The sequence below is a fragment of the Haliotis rufescens genome, unplaced genomic scaffold, assembly GCF_023055435.1.
Source record: "Haliotis rufescens isolate VD_foot unplaced genomic scaffold, xgHalRufe1.0.p SCAF_4, whole genome shotgun sequence".
Classification (NCBI taxonomy): Eukaryota; Metazoa; Mollusca; class Gastropoda; order Lepetellida; family Haliotidae; genus Haliotis; species Haliotis rufescens.
The window spans coordinates 8601308-8622193 of NW_025964112.1; the positions used below are offsets into that span (position 1 = coordinate 8601308).

General features: G+C 40.2%; 1 protein-coding gene across 4 annotated transcripts in view; it reads left to right on the forward strand.

Moving 5' to 3' along the window:
- The window catches only part of LOC124135842 (V-type proton ATPase 116 kDa subunit a 1-like), a 33670-nt gene extending 13115 nt beyond the window's left edge, over window positions 1-20555 (forward strand). The window contains exons 6-22 of one of the 4 annotated variants that reach the window (XM_048381626.1): window positions 1070-1176; window positions 2181-2307; window positions 2878-2960; window positions 3406-3712; window positions 4748-4898; window positions 5854-5993; window positions 6531-6667; window positions 7943-8033; window positions 8683-8801; window positions 9350-9498; window positions 9731-9792; window positions 10440-10541; window positions 13607-13711; window positions 15799-15909; window positions 17037-17157; window positions 18062-18233; window positions 19372-20555. In XM_048381626.1, the coding sequence (XP_048237583.1) occupies window positions 1070-1176; window positions 2181-2307; window positions 2878-2960; window positions 3406-3712; window positions 4748-4898; window positions 5854-5993; window positions 6531-6667; window positions 7943-8033; window positions 8683-8801; window positions 9350-9498; window positions 9731-9792; window positions 10440-10541; window positions 13607-13711; window positions 15799-15909; window positions 17037-17157; window positions 18062-18233; window positions 19372-19465 (2178 nt within the window). In that variant the 3' untranslated portion in view covers window positions 19466-20555. The remainder of the gene's footprint in view (window positions 1-1069; window positions 1177-2180; window positions 2308-2877; window positions 2961-3405; window positions 3713-4747; window positions 4899-5853; window positions 5994-6530; window positions 6668-7942; window positions 8034-8682; window positions 8802-9349; window positions 9499-9730; window positions 9793-10439; window positions 10542-13606; window positions 13712-15798; window positions 15910-17036; window positions 17158-18061; window positions 18234-19371) is intronic. The other 3 variants (XM_048381628.1, XM_048381627.1, XM_048381629.1) reach the window with 3 other exon arrangements.
- Window positions 20556-20886: the final 331 nt, after the last annotated feature.

Here is a 20886-nt window from a genome sequence, read left to right on the forward strand (position 1 = left end):
ACACGATGTACAGCTTTTCAACTGGATGAGATGTCGGTCACATGACCGTGAAATTGATGTTCTTTAGAGTATGAACAACACAATTTGACGTTCATACATTTTTCACGAGACTATTCTTGAAATGACGTAAACACTGATTGACTAGTTCCACATTCTTGGCGAAACCCCTGAGCACGGATCCTATCCTAGCATGGATACATACATAAGTTGTTCTGATCATTTAGACCCTTTAATATTGAAATTAGTGTTTTAGCATACATTGAGAAAAGTCAGAGTTTTACTCCATGATCGTTACGACTCATCCTAGTGAACAAAACGAAGAAATGGGTCGCAAGCTATGATGTTCACACAGTTTGGCCCCCAAGTCACTTCTTATGTATACAAATTCTTCAGAAATAGAACTTGCTTATGAAGACTCTCCGTGAATAATTCCCTCACTATTGCAATTTAGTAGGCTACAGATTTCAAATGGTAAAGATGTATCATATTTATGTCAGTTTCTTTCTTCATTCTGGATTGGTCACAATTATGAATATCCTGATAAGTGACTGCAGATATTTTATCAGAATTCACAATGTGTTTTCCGTAATAGTATGAACACAGAAAGAGTAAAAGTTGGACTGGCATCAGCAGCCTACTGTGCTTGATTGCAAATTTCAAAAGGACTTTTTAATTTTCCTTGAATTTTAGCAAATGCAACTCAGATAGAACTTATTTAACCAACAGAATAGTACAAAGGAAGGCAGATGTAAATTGTAATGAAAGATTGATGTCTCTTCTTCAAACAGCTAATGCATTATTGCAGGTATTTGATCTTGTAAAACCTTGCCAGTATATACATTCTTTTCAGCAAAGTTTTCTGTGGAATCAGGTAATCAGTATATCAGTAATGTTACAATTTGGATACTTACTTGTAAAAATTATTAATAATAATCATCAAAATCAATTAAAGCAAATTCCACAGAAATCTTTCTTTTTGCCAGCTGCCTGTTGTTTGTGCCTGTGTGTTGTGTTGTGCTACCGTAGCAGGGAGGGGTCATTATATTGTTTTGTACTCATCTTGTACTAGGCTGAATCTCATCACCATCAGGCAATGCATGATCCCTACTTGGCGGAAGAAAACATGGGTCTGCTTGGCGAGGAGGCGCATCGCGCTGGACAGGCACTCCGACTTGGGTGAGACGGGGGAGATGATGCTCTTTATGTATTTATTTGTTAGTCATAAGCTATTCAGACTTCAGGAATTTCATTTTGACTTCCCTTTTATCTTTGCATATATCAGTTCAGCTACTGACGTGCAGTGAAGATGTGTCTTTGATTTACCTAGAGGACATTGTTGATAAAAAACACAAACACATGTGTATTGTATTGAAAAATAAATGGTCAATTATACGAATGTTACATTTTCAGTCTCTCACAGTTACCAGTATGACTTCCATCAGGGTAATTGTTTGAAGGGATATATCATTCAGCACAACACTGTATACTTTACTTGGGGTCATTTATAAGTGACATATGTCTATGTTGATCAGCTGCTTGAGGACCCACAATCATTTGAAGTGATGTGATAGGCCATTTGATAATCTCCCTACTTTAAGGTGTTCATAATTATTAGGGGGCATGGGTGGCCCAGTCGTCTAAGGTGCAGCAAGGCGCTGGTCGCTGGTCCTGGTCGCTCTTTCATGTTTCTAGGTTTGTCAGCGCTATACCTGTGCTCGTAGGTTTCCTCAAAGTGGTTAATGTCTTAGACCTACATCACTTTGGGGTTTCCTCCCACATTGAAACTGACATGCTGTGATATTAGTGGAATAGTTGTGCAAAGCAGTGTTAAACTCACTCACTCATAATTATCAGTTACATTATGTGTCTTTTCATAATAATGCTCTCAAATGGTTTTGTCACTAGATCATATTTCAGATTATTGAAAGGTTAATTAATTACCATATATTGTGTTCAACAAACAGGACCAACTTAAATTTGTTTCCTGTGGCTGATGGCTCCGTAAGCCAGCTTTTAAGGGAACATTTTTAGAGGACCAAATTTCACCAAGTAATGTTGGCCAGTGAATTTTTAAATTCTAAATCCAAGCCTGTTCTATGACAACAAAGTATTCTCTAAGAAAGAGTCCATGTGTTTCAAAGTCTGCACTCCACACTGACATTACAACTGAACGTTTGCAGCTTTGTTGCTGGCGTGATTCTGCGAGAGAGAATTCCTGCATTTGAGAGGATGCTGTGGCGAGCATGCCGCGGTAACGTCTTCCTACGACAGGCTGAGATAGAAGCCCCTCTCGAGGACCCTGTCACAGTATGTACCTGGCTGTTACTATCAAACCGATGTATGGAAATTTTCAATTACTAATACATCATCAGCGTTAGTTAGGCACACCTTGGGCTAGAATTGGTCTTCAGAAATTGGATGCTTTGATCGATGCTCATGATGTCAATCACTGGATTCTCTGGACTCGACTCAATATTTTACAGGCTGCCGTCATATAGCTGGAATATGGCTGAGTGTCACATTAGACAACAAACAAACAAACAAACAATCGAATAAAGTGAGGCAGATATTACTAGTTGATGAGTAGTTATGTTTAAGGATTAATTCAAAATCATAGAAGGCTACACCAGGCTTCATTGCTATTAGCTTTGGAGTTTGAAAATGTGAAATGGTACAAAATGTGTTTATAATATTGCATATTGCAGGATCAGCCCTGTTCGCATAGTTTTTGGACGTTAAAATTTTCTAGACATGCACAGTTCTATAGAAGAGGTCTTTAGTGTTTCTGTGCAAATGTGGCAATTTAAGACAGCATGGGATTGCTCTGATTTATCATCCTGGTACATGTAAAATAACCTGTTCTCATTGCATCTCCAGGGGGACCAGGTGTACAAGTCTGTCTTCATCATCTTTTTCCAAGGAGACCAACTCAAGAGTCGTGTGAAGAAGATTTGTGAAGGGTAGGACCCTTTTTTCAGACCTTTGGTTGGCATTATGAAAACTTAAGCATCACTGCCGAAAATGCATGTATCATGGTATATAAAAAGAAAATTAAATTATTTTTACATGGGTAATATGCTGGCAAATAAAAAAAGATTTTTTTAAGTAATGTCAATGTAATGTATTGATCTACTTTTAAAAGTTCAAGTTAGTCAACAGTCATGGTGGAAAGGAAAAAGGGCTGTTCACAAAAATGTTTACTCCACTTTTAAGAAATGTGGTCTTAGTGGATCCATAATACCATGGGCCATGCAGAGGTCAAGCAGAGATGGTCATGGTTACATTACTGACCCCTGAGAGGCCCTGTCCTATTCTGTTTCACTGCAGAACATTCTTCATACCTCCATTGCAAATATTATTTCCTTCATCATATGTCTACTACATTGAATGCCGATTCATTGACAGATTTAGAGCGACCTTGTATCCCTGCCCCGAGACTCAGGCAGAGAGGAGGGAGATGGCCATCGGCGTGATGACGAGGATCGAGGATCTGAACACTGTGCTGGGCCAGACCCAGGACCACCGACACAGGGTCCTGGTGGCCGCGGCCAAGAACATCAAGGTGTGGTTCATCAAAGTGAGGAAGATCAAGGCCATCTACCACACACTCAACATGTTCAATCTGGACGTCACGCAGAAGTGTCTGATTGCGGAGTGTTGGTGTCCAGTTGTCGACCTAGACCGCATCCAGCAGGCTCTCAGGAGAGGCACGGTAAGATTGCGTGGAATGCCTGCTCACCTTCAGACACACTGGACAGGTGGGGGAAATTTGGGCGTAATCTCAAACATTAATAACTAAACTACTATTCAATCAACATGTTTGGTTTTATGATACATATATATACAGACAATTTCTCAGTGTCACATTTGAAATTATTTAATAATGATTGTCAGTTTGTCTGAGGCAGTAAGTTGGGTATCAGTGGAACAGAGTCCCTCTTGTCAGGAACTGTAGCTTTGATAATGTATATCATACAGGGAAAATAGTTCACACTAGCCTGCTAGCCGGAATCAGTAATCTCATGTTAAAAGTATCATGAAGGCCAGCAGAATTTCAAGCTGTGTAGGGGGGTCCTTATGCTGGTAAAAGTTTCACATATGTTCTACCATTGTAATATATCTTTGACATAGTTCGTGAAGTTCCATTTCTTTTGTTTGTTTGTTTGTTTGTTTGTTGTTGTTTAATGCTGCACTCGGCAATATTCCAGCTTTATGACAGCAGTTTGTAAATAATCAAGTCTGGACCAGACAATCCAGTGATTGACATCATGACCCTCCCTTCTTCCATGCAATTGGGTTATGATGACATGCATCAACCAAGTCAGTGAATCTAACCACCTGATCCTGTTCGTCTACTCTTTGACAACCACGGGATGCTGAAGACCAGTTCTACCCCGCATCTTCCTGTGTCTGACAGAGTTCTGAAGCATGTTACACCATCACCTGCATACAGACATATTGCGACTTTGGGAAATAAGTGGATCTGCTGGAACAAAGACATTCCATGATAAATTCCTGCAGATAGTTCCTGGCATCCCCCTTATCCAACATGGAGGGCATATTACTCACAATATAATTAAATGGGGATTTAACAATCAGCTCTCAACCTGTTACACATCTTTACTTTCAATTGTGATGTGACAGTCATGCTGATGTATTTTCACGACCTGGACGAATAGTTGTGTAAGACATTAGCTGTGGAGTATTAATAGTCATGAGATGACGGTGGTATTATGCCTGTTGACAGGAGAGAAGTGGAAGTAGTGTGCCGTCCATCCTGAACCGCATGACAACCAAACAAGAGCCACCGACCTACAACCGCACCAACAAGTTCACCTCCGGCTTCCAGGCCATCGTGGATGCCTACGGTGTTGCCAGCTACCGAGAAATCAATCCAGGTCGGTGATGTTGCTACAATGAAGTTGGTTGTGTTGATGTCTTTCCTGTACATTGAGAAAGAGATGCTTCTTGGATAGAAATGCATTTGTCTTGAAGTTTGCAATGTGTGCTCTCATTTGAATTTAGGTTTGCCAACAAGAAGAATCTTTTCTTCCATTCTTTAAATCTGTGATTTTCAATTTCCTCATAAGCGTTATAAACATGATAATAGGCAGAGAGTTGAGAACGTTTGTCTCCTGCCTTTTTTGATGCGATTGATGATTTGAATTTCTAATTCCCAAGAATTAAGTGTGTCTGTGTGCTTATTTACCATATGCCTCTGTTCACCCAGCTGTAACAATGGGTTCCTAGTAGGATGAGATGGTAATGTGACCGTTGACCTTCTAGTGCCTCACAAGTAGCTTGGGTTGTATACTCCCAAGGGAGCTGAGAATGAAAATCAAGTGCACACTAATCCACTGACTGGGGGCCATAATGTTAGCTCTTTGAACACGCAGTGAATGTTTAGAGGCTTGCGCAATATAAGCTTATACATTATTATTATAATATAGCCCATAGCAGTCAGCCGTCTGTTTCCGGAGCAAAACTCCAAAAGCGTTTAATATTTGCTTATTGAAGCTTGCTATGTAGATCAGTCTAGTGGTGAACTGGTGCCATTTGATGATTTGGGATTTTGAAAAATACTGAAAAGCATCATTTTTGTCTTCACTGAATTAAAGGTATCCAATGGCTATGACCCAAAAGTAGGGTATAAGTAGCTCCAATTTATTGCACCAGCCCGGGGGAGATATGTCTTCTCCTGTGGACTCTTGTAAGTTTGATAGAAACACGTGATTGCTAAGTGGCCCTGTAGGCTCCAGAATATAGTAATACCATGCCCTGATGATGACACCTTAAAACAAGGAATTGCGAACCCTGCTGAGTTGCTGAGATGCATTGTTGGTTTACTTTCAGCTCCATTCACCATCATCACCTTCCCGTTCCTGTTTGCGGTGATGTTTGGAGACATGGGGCACGGTGTCATCATGTTCTCCTTCGCCCTGTGGCTGGTTCTCAGGGAGAAACAGCTGATGGCCAGAAAAATTGACAATGAGGTATGTCCATTACACACAGCTGAGTTTAAAAAGGGATAAGTTAGGAACAACGTGTGATCTGGTCAATGAATTCATGTAATTGATCATTGCTGACAGCTCTCATGTCTGACTGCCGAGTTAAACAACATTGACGTACTCCGTCTCTGTATGTTTTTGTAATGATCACGCCATCAACTGAGTCTGACCACTAATCAATGTAATCACCGCTTGAGTGAGTGAGTGAGTGAGTGAGTGAGTATGGTTTTACACCACTTTTAGCAATATTCCAGCAGTATCATGTCGGGTAACACCAGAAATGGGCTTCACACATTGTACCCATGTCGGGAATCGAACCCGGGTCTTTGGCGTGACGAGCGAACGCTTTAACCACTAGGCTACCCGACCGACTCGATGACCACTTTAGACCAACATAGGTTTCTGGTGACCAATTCTTACGCAGCCTCGCCATTGGGAGGGTTGCTTACAGTTGTCAGGGTCCTTATTGCACATTTTGCTTTGAAATATTTGTACCTTTGTGAATTGAATTATTTCTTCCAGATATGGACCACAATGTTTGGAGGCCGCTATATAATATTGCTGATGGGTGCATTCTCCATCTACACTGGCTTTATCTACAATGATGTCTTCTCCAAGTCACTCAACCTGTTTGGTTCGAAGTGGTACCCACAACCAAAGTGAGATGCTGTGATAGTTTTGTCAGAAAGTCAGTTTGGGTCAAATCAGTTCAGATAATGCATATGGTTTTGATACAAATTGCCTAGCTGCAGCAGCTTGCTGTTAAGAGTTGCATCCCTTAGCTGTGCAAGGATCTGATTGGTTTGATTCCCAGATTTACACTGATTATGATACTTGGTTTGTTACTGCCAAACTCGTACATCTGGGTTTCACCAAGTGATATAGAGCTGACATGTCCAAATGTGACTGAAATCATATTGTTGGATCATGTTAAGAGCATTGTAAAGCCCAAATCAGTCACAAGATAATGGAATGCATGACATTTCGCCAGGGGGATAGAACCAACAAACAATGCTCTCTGGGCAGGTGCTCTATCCAATCTCATTAAAATCAGATCTTAGTTCTCGCTACCGCTAAACAAAGATCTGAGGACATCCCATTACGGGTCACGTCAGACCGACCTTGCGTGAAATTTGACCAACCAATGGAATGACCAATCAGAAGACAGCTTTCTCGTGCTTTATGGCACAAATTTCAAATTGGCAACTACGCTTCGAGACATATTTTGACAAATTCTTGATTACAAATTTGAAACCTGAACAAAAAACATTCTGGAATCGCTAATATATGGTCTAGATTGTAAGGATTCAGTTGTTAAACTCGTAACTATCTTTCGGAATACCCCATGTTAAAGTTTTCGAGATTGCATGATTAGAAATCACATTCCAACTGTCACTTTCATAATCTGGTAAGCGACGCACTGATTGGTCGGATGAAAGGTCGTTCTGACGTGACCCTTAATGGGATGTCCTCAGATCTTTGTTTAGTGGTAGTGAGAACTAAGGTCTGATTTTAATGAGATTGGTGCTCTATCCCACCAAAGACTTGGGACCGCAAGACTGTGTCCTAGTGGATAAAGCACCTGCCCAGAGAGCAATGGTTGGTGGTTCTATGCCCCTGGCTATGTCATACCAACAGACATTGAAAGATGAAACGTTTTGTTACCCTGCCTGATGTTTGGCATTAAGGAGATAAAACAAGGAATGGTCGTCTCAAAGTCAGTATAATGTGTCTCTGTGGGATATCCATGTTAAACTGTGGCATGGTAACTCAGTGGGCTAGCACACGAAGTGAGGCAGAAATTAGCTGTATAAACATCTACATGCACATTGCTATATGTTTGAAATAATCTTGAACATTAAACCCCATGTTACCTGTCCGCACCCTAAAGAATCTGACAGCTGGACAACTAATTCCATGTTGTTACCTTCCAGCCCGTACACGGTCAAAGGCGAAGGTACATTACAGTTGAATCCCGCCAACACAACGATCAATGGCGACCCTTATGCCATTGGCATAGATCCTGTAAGTACCAGTCACTCTGGCTTTGCCAATACAGGGCTAGGATGCATTTGGTGCTGTTTCGAAGGATGAAACCAACTTATGTACCTGTGTTCATGACTTTTTGTTAATATTGAATTTAAACATTTACAATGTATGGGGATGCATGTTTTGTGCACCTACACTCAAAATTCATATTACTGTGTGTCTTGACATAATATCCATCTGTCCTTTAAAAGTGTTGTTACAGGTTTAAATGACCCGTGAAGATTCCGGGGTAGTATAGGTCTTCAGCAACCCATGCTTGCCGTTAAAGGTGACTATGCTTGTCGTAAAAGGCGACTAACAGGATCAGGTGGTCAGACTTGCTGACTTGGTTGATGCATGTCATCGATCCCAATTGCATGGATCGATGCTCATGATATTAATCACTGGATTGTCTGGTCCAGACTCGATTATTTACAGACCGCCATCATATAGCTGGAATATTGCTGAGTGTGGCGTTAAACAACAATCCAACCAACCAACCAACCAACATGTTTGTATTTCTATGGTGAATCCAGCACTTGTGCATACTTGTTCTCTAACAGGGTGAGAGTTCTTTGAGCAGTCGAGATTGGTAGGTTTCATTCATTATTTTGTAACTTAAAATCTTGATCTTTGTGTTTTTCAGATCTGGCAGATGTCTTCCAATAAGATTGCATTTACTAACTCCTTCAAGATGAAAACCTCGGTCGTTCTGGGAGTGTCACAGATGTTCTTTGGTGTCACACTCAGTCTGTTCAACCACAGGTAGGTGTTACTAAACTGTCCCACTTTCTGTTAGCTACAAATGTTGACACACATATTGAGAGGCATAAGCTGAATGTAAAACCAGTTTTGTTAGGCCAAAATTAAGTTTTAGATTTTCATCCAAGTAATCTTAAAATGTTAGATGGGAGACATTTATTTGCAGACTCATTTAGTTACAGACCATCGTCTTATAACTGAAATAATGCATAGTGCGGAGTTAAACAACAAACAAACAAACAAACAAACAAACATTGTCCTTCATCAATTCCCAATGCCAAGGTCATTGCTCATGCCATCAGCCAATGGTTTGATTACACCTCCACTGGAATTATGCTGACTTCGGCAAAAGATTCACTCACTAGACAACAATTTAAGAAATGCACAGTTGCATGTTGTTTCTGCCTTAACACAAAAAGAAGATATTTTTTTAATTCTTCAGCTTTGAAACACATGCTTCACTTGTACCTGAGACTGTTTTGTTGACAGAGTCTTGATTATCATTGCTATCCAGTATGGTAACAGTCAACGTGAACGTGTTCTCTTGTCAGATACTTCCAGCGACCTCTCAACATCTTTTGTGAGTTCATCCCCCAGGTTGTGTTCCTCTTCTGTATGTTTGGCTATCTCATCATCCTCATCTTCTACAAGTGGATTTACTACAACTCCAGCAGCCATACAACACCAAGTCTGCTCATTGGTCAGTTCCTGCTGTTTTACTGTCATTTCATTGATCCACGTCACAGAAAACGCCAGTTGAAACTTGGTAACGATGACATCGTATTGTATCAAAGTAGAATAATTCTATAATACTTTGTTTCCATTTCAATATGAATTTGAGAATGTTTTTCATCATTAGCATTCAGAGAGATCCTGATATTAATTTTCGACAAAGTCATGTTGTCTTTACTGAGGTTTTGTTTGTTTTACAGGGGCAATCAACATGTTTCTGTTCAACTACCCTAGTGACACGCCCGATCTCTATCCAGGCCAGGTAATACATCATATATGTAGAACATGATTCTTTACATGTACGTTTACGACCCATGAAGATCCTGGGTAGAATAGGTCTTCAGCAACCCGTGCTTGTTATAAAAGGCGACTAGGCTTGTCGTAAGAAGCGACTAATGGGATCGGGTGGTCAGGCTCCCTGACTTGGTTGATGCATGTCATCGATCCCAATTGCTTGGATCGATGCTCATGATATCAATCACTGGATTGTCTGGTCCACACTCTATTACTTACAGACTGACATCACATGGCTGGAATATTGCTGAGTGCGGCATTAAACAACAAACCAACCAACCAACCAACATGTACGTTTACATACCATAATTAACATCACAAGAACATCTCCCTCACAACTGCCTCCCACTACCACCATACTAAATTAAACCTCACTCCCTCATGTCATTGTGCTTGTCGGAAGAATTTGAGTCCAGCTCCAGGTACATATAGTACATATAGTACAAGTCAAAATCGGACATAATAATCACTGATGTGTCAAATTTTGAAAGGTCCTCCATGTGCGTGCCATAATACGTTTTGAAAACTTTGCTGAGGCTTTGAATGTTGTAACCTTGATCACATGGACCCCAGCTCACATCCCCTAACTTGAGATATATACTTATTTGTTTCCAGCGAGGATTCCAGGCTTTCCTGGTTGTAGTTGCAGTGCTGTGCATTCCCTGGATGCTGCTTGTCAAACCATTCTTCCTCCGATACCAGCATCGATATGGACAGGTACAGATCCCCTTTTCTCTCATTTTGAATAGCCTAGAAAAGTGATAACTGGGTGGGCTGTACCTAATATTGTTTTAATGTGTTCTTCTGACAGAGGATAGAACAGTTTGTACCATAATGTCATGTGGCCCATGCCATCGGTGATGTGTTAGTTCGTGTTTATGTACCACTTCACTGTGATCAGATGATATAACTGTCATGTGGTCTCTGCCATTGATGATATGTAAGTACTTCAGTGTGTCCCATGCCTTTTATCAGATGGTATTAGTCATGTGGCCCCTGCCATCAGTGATGTATTAGTTCGTCAGTGTGTAGCACATCTGTGATCAGATGGTATTAGTCATGTGGCCCCTGCCATCAGTGATGTATTGGTTCGTCTGTGTGTACCACATCTGTGATCAGATGGTATCACAGTCATGTGGCCCCTGCCATCAGTGATGTATTGGTTCGTCTGTGTGTACCACATCTGTGATCAGATGGTATCACAGTCATGTGGCCCCTGCCATCGGTGATGTATTGGTTCGTCTGTGTGTACCACATCGGTGATCAGATGGTATTAGTCATGTGGCCCCTGCCATCGGTGATGTATTAGTTCGTCTGTGTGTACCACATCTGTGATCAGATGGTATTAGTCATGTGGCCCCTGCCATCGGTGATGTATTAGTTCGTCAGTATGGAACGCCCCAACTGGAGAGTGCCCATTGGCCTTCCTGAAATGTAGCATTGACAATAACTGCATAAGAGTTTTGTGTGTTCATAAACTGCTGCTGTCAGCATGTTCTCAGATAGAATGTGGTGAAGTGAAGTCCACAGATCTGTCCTGAGAGTGTTCTACATGTGTCCTGATGTCCTCGTCCATGACGGACACTCTTGTGTCTACTCCAGGCGACTAACAGGATCAGGTGGTCAGGCTCTCTGACTTAGTTGATGCATGTCATCGTATCCCAATTGCGTGGATCGATGCTCATGATGTCAATCACTGGATTGTCTGGTCCAGACTCTATTAATTACAGACTGCCATCATATAGCTAGAATATTGCAGCGTTAAACCTCAAATAAATAAAACCTAGTGGCCGCTGACAACTCATTGGTAGCCTTACTAGAATTCCAGAGACTTCACGAATCAGCAGTGATAAATTGTATCTGCATCACATCGGTAGGTCAGCTTCAAAAGATTGTCATGGCTCAACTCAGATAAATGAAACAGAACTCAAGGAATGTCCATAAACAATATCAAGGATGTCATGTTGTCATTGTGGATTGAATTTTACAATAAGTGTAACCTATATGTCCATCAGTGTCCTCTACATAAGTTACAAAGTGAAAAGCATTTATTGTTTACAATCCCAAGTAGAGGTCATCACAGCTGTCAAGTGGAAAAAAATTTATGAACTTTTCTAGTGAAGTGGTTGTTCCCCAATGTGGAGTAGTGGGATGGGTTTATGGTGTAAAGCATTGGCTTGTCACACTAAACAAGTCTGGGATTTGCTTCCCAACATGGGTATAACATGTGAAGGTCATTCTTGTTAACTCCCACGATATGGCTATAAGGTGCATGAAGACAAACTCATTTATTCATCCAGTGAATTTGTTCTGACAAACGGATTCTTTATGCAAGTGAATGGAATTTGGGTTTTTATTAAATTTACTAATGTAAGATTAACATTTAACATTTTTAAGGATGTCTGCTGGACTGATATCCTGCCTTCTTTGAACTGTTGTGTACTGGAACACAAGATGTGCTCTGATGACACTTTGAACTGTTGTGTACTGGAACACAAGATGTGCTCTGATGACACTTTGAACTGCTGTGTACTGGAACACAAGATGTGCTCTGATGACACTTCTTGTATCATTTATTCACTGATATGCAGCACAGAATATGAGAGCCTTCAGTGTTCAAAATAAGCACCTGCCTGTAGGCCCCTGGCAGGTGTATCTCGTAGTTTAACATTTGTATGGGTCCTTATCACCTGCAGTAAATTTACGTGTCAATGTATTCTCAAGAAACTGAGGGGCGGTCGGGTAGCCTAGTGGTTAAAGCGTTCGCTCGTCACGCCGAAGACCCGGGTTCGATTCCCGACATGGGTACAATGTGTGAAGCCCATTTCTGGTGTCCCCCGCCGTGATATTGCTGGAATATTGCTAAAAGCGGCGTAAAACGATACTCACTCACTCACTCAAGAAACTGAAGTTTTTTGAATGAGGGCGTGAAGAGTTTAGTCACGGCCTGCAACTTCGTAAGTCTGTGGGTCCTGATGGCAGCCTGGCAGTTTATTTTATTTCAAACACTGCTTCAAAAGTAAAGTTCATACAACAAGCGTAGTGTCTAATTTGCAGGAGGCTACTTATTGTTTCAGTTGTGTTCCAATACCAATATTCTTTATTCTGTCATTAGGAAAATGCTTGTGTACAAGTTGTTTCCCTTTGTACCATGTAGAAAGAAATTATGTTTTCTAAGAGACATCTATATGTACAAATGTTGAATAATATCGATGATATTGTGATATTGGCTTGTTGTTAAAATAGCAAGTCTTAAGTAATGTCATGTAGTGTGAATACGGCACACACCAGCAGACACTCTTAGCATTTTGTTTAACTGGGAGTTAGGTACATGCTTTCTTGATTTCCTCTTTCGGTATTGGTTAGATTATTCTTAAAAAGTAATGTTCTCTGCTAGCGTTCAGTCATCATCATCAGTGTAGTCAATGCAGCATCTCACCCAAGTAGTTTTCTGCATGCCTGTATACTAAGCTTAATGTATCACATAAGAAGGTAATGGAAATTCTACATGTATCAGTGAACATTCTACTATTTTTAAAAATTGCTTTTACAACATGTTTAATTGTCCTATTATTAACCCTTCATGTTCCATTTTATGACAGCCTCAGTAGTGGTCAATATAGGCATTGTTGATCATGAATTTTATGTCCTGTTGGAGTTACCTGCCCTTTGACAAATTTATAAATGTTCTCAAAAGAAGCTGATTTTCTTCAATGTTCTTTGGACAGGGAGCATTATTCATTTAGTCAACTTTCGGCACAAGCTTTCTATGCCCATTTCAGTTGAAGAGTTTAACTTTCCTGAATGGCGGCCAGACTGATGACTCTGAGGTAGCGTTTGTGTCATTTCCTAAATCACCAGGGGAAAGTACTAACACTAGCGTGCAGGTGATTCTCGAGTTAATCCTTGGTCCTTGACTTGGTGAGGGTGGTCAGCTTGATGGATGCATACTGCTGCTAGACTAATGCCTGGAGGACTCAGGATTTCTCTTCCTGTTTTAGGTGTAGGTTCCTCACTATCTCTCCCTTTCTTCAGTTTATCAGTCGACTGATATTTTCTTTAGGTCTATACCATGCTATGCTTTTATATTTTAACTTCTTTTTTTTCAGTTAAGTATGGTTGTGATATGGAAGTGATATTTGTTTTTTTTCTCAAAGAAATGAATGTATTTCATATAGTATGAAACACATGGGTCAAAATTGTTTTGGGTGAGATTGTCGGGACTAGACTCAAACAGCTCCATTAAGTCATGCTTATGTAAACAATACTGTACTCCCCTGCTCAACGCAAGCTTTATCCCATAGAGTCTAGTTCCCTATTTCACATACCACTTGACATTCAGACATGTCTCTTTAATGTTTGATGGGTGCCATTTGCAAGCTTTTTAACGGCAGTATATAAGATTTGTGGCTGTGTACTGAACCGTCACAACTGTTGCAACTTTCTAACAAGTAAGCCCTAACTTTACGAATTAACCTGTGTAGAAATCCATGCACAAGGTGTAATGATATTTCCATATTTTGATTCTTAAAATATTAGGGCAGAAGAATTTTTGAAAATTGTGTGTTTGAAAAGGTGCCTAGATTTTTCCAGACCATGATGATCGTACAAGGACGTGTACAGTTTCTGTACTCAGTGGAGTACCCAATATTTTGTTTCGAGGTTGAATGAAAAATAGAAAACAATGAAAAGGTTTTTATACTTACACTTTCATGGTCACCTCTGTTTGTTGAAGGTGTGATGTATTTCAGCTTTAAGACGTTCCATGTGAACAGTAACATGAGGTAAAACAGAGAGGCTGGATATAACCCAGGAATAGTGCTATTGTTTCATGGTGTAAGAACATCGAGATGTGTTTATGACTGCAAATCAACATCACTGCTTTTGATGCTTAACTAGTTCTCATGCAAAGATTTTTCTAAAGACATGTTTGTTCTGAAACTTAATATCAAACAAAGATCAAGATAAGAAAAATGAGTTTAAATAAGATCAGACTACTCTCACAAAGTTCCTCTAGTTGTGCTGTAAAAAATGTCATGCAAATCACCCTGTTGTGGCCTGAAGTTACTGGTACCTGTTTCAGACCTTGTTGGCTTGGGTTGGTTTAAGAATTGATTGGCGCTAAGGGTTAACTCGAAGAATCAGCTGTGATAGTTCCCCAAACAGCATGATGTCATACTGGATGTTGTGTGCTCCCCATTAGCATTACCCACAACTTAAGCCATGAAATATTTAATCTTTTGCTGATTGCTTCTTGTCAAGTGGATTTTGTGGCACGATTGAGAGTTATCTGATAGCCGTACCTGTATGTGTTAGATTTGATCAGTGTATGTTGATTTGCATTGTCATTACATATTGGGAGGTTTCTGCAAACTTTGACACTGTTTTTGCATGGGGGAAGAAGGGAGGACTGATATCATCTTTCACTCACTGTTGTATTTGGCATGTTGCAACACAAGATATTATATCGAAGTATGTGTTTTCCATTTTTGCATATTTTTATGATTACTTCTTTAATAATTTTGTCAATTGAACAAACTCTTACCCTATTATTTGCAGTTTGGTAATGGTTTTGGTTGATTTGTGAAATTTGATATTTCAAATTCTTAATTCTTAAGATGTATTATTCAAATTAATGTTTGTAACTTAGGCACAGGAATCCACCTTATATTATTGAGTTCATTTCTTAATTTGGAAAATAACCCCTTTACTGTTTCAACAGAACAGGAAGAAGTTGAGTATGGATAATAATTTCTCACACTTTGACAAACTGGAGAGTTCTCACCCTTGTGATGACAGAGCTTGGCCTTGAGTGGATTCACAAATTTAAATTGTCATTCTTCTCATGGATTGTGCGAGAATGTTTCTCTAGACTTCTGAATCCGAGGTTGTAGTTTGCAGAAATCTAGCATCTATTCTCTGTCCTGTGTCCTGTGCATGTTCTGTGGCTGACATAGTCGTGTCTTGCTTCCAGTTCAAACACCAACAGCTCTCCGTCAACAGCGGCGACCTTCTTAACCACGACCAGGAAGTTGTGCATAACGAAGTGGGGGCCGGACTTCATCATGAGGAGGAGGAGGAAAAGGTGAATAGGCTCGCTCAACGTATCACTGAGCTCGAGGGCCACATTGCTGACCAGAAACTGATTATTATATTTCTCAGCCAGTTGGGTTATAAACAACGTGATTAAGGTGTAGGGGAAATGCCCTAAATTAAGATCAGTAATATTCTTACATTTGATGACACTAACGAGATAAAACATTTGCAAAGAGCAACTTAAATTATGTTTTAAGAGTATTTAAATTATGTTTATGCTCTCACTTCAACAAACAATATTTCCCAATAGAATAGAGCAAATTAATTGGTTTTTTTATTTTCCTATTTGAGTTCTCCAGCAGCACAAAAACTGGCATTAAGGTTCCTATTTTTCTCTGTGTGAAGAATTGACCATTGAGAGCCGTTTGAAACATAGTTTCTTAGGTGTCCTAGTTTACCATGAGTCTTGAATGTGAAATTATATATGTGCATGATCTTGATGTCTATATGCATGTCTTGTAGTTCTAGTCATATATTGTATGGATATTACTCTATCAAGCATGGCCAACTTCTGTAAGGAGCCAATCCCCATCTGTTTCCATTAGTTTCCATGTCCATTGGTAAGTTTGTGAATACTGCTTAGTAAAGTGTGAGATACATACTCACTAAAGAAACACGTTTGTTTCAAAATGAGATCCATGGGGCTCTTGGATATACGCTGTTGTAAATGATATGCAAAGACTTATGAGGGAGAAGTATTTGACTAGTGGCTTATAAGATGGATGTGTTTGGCTAGTGGCTTATGAGGGAGATGTGTTTGACTAGTGGTTTATAAGAGAGATGTGTTTGACTTGTGGCTTATGAGAGAGATGTGTTTGACTAGTGGGTTACAAGGGAGATGTGTTTGACTAGTGGTTTATAAGAGAGATGTGTTTGACTAGTGGTTTATAAGAGAGATGTGTTTGGCTAGTGGTTTATAAGGGAGATGTGTTTGGCTAGTGGCTTATAAGATGGATGTGTTTGACTTGTGGCTTATGAGAGAGATGTGTTTGACTAGTGGGTTACAAGGGAGATGTGTTTGACTAGTGGTTTATAAGAGAGATGTGTTTGGCTAGTGGTTTATAAGGGAGATGTGTTTGGCTAGTGGCTTACAAAGGAGACGTGTTTGTTTGACAGGTGTTTGACTTCCCGGAGGTGTTCATCAACCAGGCCATCCACACCATCGAGTACTGCCTAGGCTGCATCTCACACACTGCGTCCTACCTGCGACTCTGGGCTCTCAGTCTTGCTCATGCTCGTAAGTCCTTGAAAGGGTTTCTTTTGACTGATCAGAACTATGCAAAGGATACTGTGATTTTGAAATCAATTTTAGTTTATTCTGAGTACTATCACAATATTAGGCATGAAAATATGTCAGCTTCACAATAGATATTGATAGGACATGTATCATAAGAACTCCTGTATTCTTAGTGATTTTATGACAATAGAGCACTTCTACCTACAAAGAACCCTCTGAGGTAAAGAGAGAGCCTCATTATCAGTTTTCTTAAAGAATAAGAATACCTCAACTTGTCATACAAAATCCATTATCACATTAAGGCTGGGACTGGAAGTGTAAGATTGATAACCCACTCACTGCACTGAATGTCTTCACAAATACCATTATGTTCATGTTTAATTTTATCATGGTGGAATGGAGATAAACATACTGTGCTTTCAATGTAAAGCTAGGTTACCGGTAGATTTAATTGCACCAAGTGTAGCATTTGAAACATCTCGCTGCATGATTGGTTCTATATTCAATTCAGCATGGATATATCTACAGGTATCCTTGCTCACAGTATGTTTATCGCCTATATCGGGGGGGGGGGGTAAGCCTAGTGGTTAAAGTGTTCGCTCGTCACGCCGAAGATCCGGGTTCGATTCCCGACATGGGTACAATGTGTGAAGCCCATTTCTGGTGTTCCCCGCCGTGATATTGCTTGAATATTGCTAAAAGCGGCGTAAAATCAAACTCACTCACTCACTCACTCCTATATCGGTATCTTGAAACAGATCTCAATTTGTCATCCTTGTTTAATTACAATATCAACGGAGGCTTCAAACATGAATAGCTATCTTGTTCCTATAGTGATTCCTCACCTCAGTGGTACTGAGGTCTGTCTTATCGGTGCTGATAAAACATTGATGTCTCCCCACAGAGTTGTCTGAAGTGCTGTGGACCATGGTCCTGAGAATCCCCCTGTCCATCAACGGCTACTTTGGCAGCGTCATGATGTTCTTTGTGTTCATGGCGTGGTCCAGCATGACTGTAGCTGTGCTAGTTGTCATGGAGGGACTGTCTGCCTTCCTACATGCTCTCCGCCTCCACTGGTAAGAATCAATCATTTGTCGACACATACAGATATCGTAAATACATGCTCTCTAATTCACCGGAGGGGCGGTCGGGTAGCCTAGTGGTTAAAGCGTTCGCTGGTCACGCCGAAGACTGGGGTTCGATTCCTGACATGGGAACAATGTGTGAAGCCCATTTCTGGTGTTCCCCGCCGTGATATTGCTGGAATATTGCTAAAAGCGGCGTAAAACCATACTCACTCACTCACTATTTCACGAGCTAAAATCAATCATTTACCCACACACACACAGATGGATTGCTTAGTCGTCTAAGGTGCAGCATCCCTTTGGCTCAAGAAACCTATGACTGTGGGTTCAAATCCTAGTTTGGCCCCAATTATGTTTCTAGTTCTGTCAGCACCATATCCATGGTCATGGGGTTCACCAAAGTGGCCTGCATCACTTAGGGCTTTCCTCCCACATGAAGCGGACGTGCTGTGATATAACTGGAATACTGTTCAAAGCGGCGTCACTCACTCACTCACTCTGACACCAAATCCCTCGACATGACATGACCCAGTTACACAACCTACTTTCTCTTCCCCGATGACTTGACCCAGTTACACAACCTACTTTCTCTTCCTCGATGACATGACCCAGTTACACAACCTACTTTCTCTTCCTCGATGACTTGACCCAGTTACACAACCTACTTTCTCTTCCTCGATGACTTGACCCAGTTACACAACCTACTTTCTCTTCCTTGATGACATGACCCAGTTATACAACCTACTTTCTCTTCCTTGATGACATGACCCAGTTACACAACCTACTTTCTTGATGACATGACCCAGTTACACAACCTACTTTCTCTTCCTTGATGACATGACCCAGTTACACAACCTACTTTCTCTTCCTTGATGACATGACCCAGTTACACAACCTACTTTCACGATGACATGACCCAGTTATACAACCTACTTTCTTGATGACATGACCCAGTTACACAACCTACTTTCTTGATGACATGACCCAGTTACACAACCTACTTCCTTGATGACATGACCCAGTTACACAACCTACTTTCTCTTCTTTGATGACATGACCCAGTTACACAACCTACTTTCACTTCCTCGATGACATGACCCAGTTACACAACCTACTTTCTCTTCTCCAGGGTGGAGTTCCAGTCCAAGTTCTACAAAGGTGAAGGTTACAAGTTCCAACCCTTCTCCTTTGAACACATCCTGGACTACGGTGGCGATGAGTAGCCTTAGTGTGACAGTTTGAATAAAATCACTTAACCCACAGTGGTAGGTGTCCGTGCTAACATAGAAAATGACAAACATTTGACTAACATTTAATGTCCATAGGCTTTAGACAGTATATTGTTGTCAAAAGGTTGTGTGTGAGATCTAACTTCTAAATTTACATAATGCTAATCAGAAGCTGCTATTTGTCTTCTGCATATGTATTTGTGGATAATCAGAAATGCTTAGGTAGGCATTTTATGTATAAGGTGTTCATCTTACTCAGCAGCATTGTATGAAAAATATCAAGAATTTAACATGAAGACTGATTCAATGATTGGTGTTTGTTTTTTGTTTTTTTAATGCTGCACTCGGCAACATTCCAACTATTGGCGGTATTTACATTGGTGTGTTATGCAGGGCAATTTAATGTGATATTTTTGTTATAAGAGGATCATGATCTTAGCAATTGTTTCATCAAATACACATTTTCACATTTTATGTTGTGAGAGAATTCTTATACCTATTAATGTATTTGTTTTTGTTGTGTGGATAAAGCAATTAACCCGATTCCTTAACACAATGGATGTGAGATCATATGCCCAGCAATCTACATGCAGTCTTTATAGGTTATTTTGAAAGAAAACCACAGAAGTTGGTTCTGTAGTGTTCATATTGTGATGCACGTTCAGTTTGGTTGTCCCTAAAATTGTTGACATCCAAGGGCGCAGACTTTGTGGATGCATGTCATCAATATCACAATTGCCGTCACATTGCGAGAATATTGCTGAGTGCGGCATTCAACAACAAACAAAACGTTCAGGCTGACATGACATTAAATACGTTGTATGGGCTGGTCAATTACGTCCTCCATAATTCAATGTGTTTTGAAGCCTCTTAAGAGTTGTGGCATGTAATTATCGTCTTGAATTACAATTAAAATTTGGGTTCAGCCAGTTCTTTGAATCATTTTGTTCAAGGATTGTCTATTGTTTGAGCTTATTTTATTAATTTTCCCACTTTTAGAGCCTGTAACTTACTCTGTGTGTACATAGAACTTCTATTGTTATTTATTGCTGTTGTACAGTGTTGTATTAAATATGATGCAGCAGCTCGGTAGTTGTGTTTTCTTCACTCACCAACATGGCAGCTGAAACTTCCAGTTCAGCATCATTTGGTTCCAACCAATCTCATTAAAATCAAATCTTTCTCTGAGCCTACTTTGATCGACCAATCTAAAAGAAGGATGTGTGCTGTTCTTGAGCCAATCAGATGTCAGCATTTGGGACACTAAGCAAAAGAAAAAATCAACACTCAAATATACCCTTGAGTGTGGGTGTAGTAATGGTGCTCATTACAGTTCTATTTTTCATTTATATAGTTCATTTTTGAGATACCGACATGCTTCTGATAATTAAGAAGCCTTGATTCTGATTGGCTGA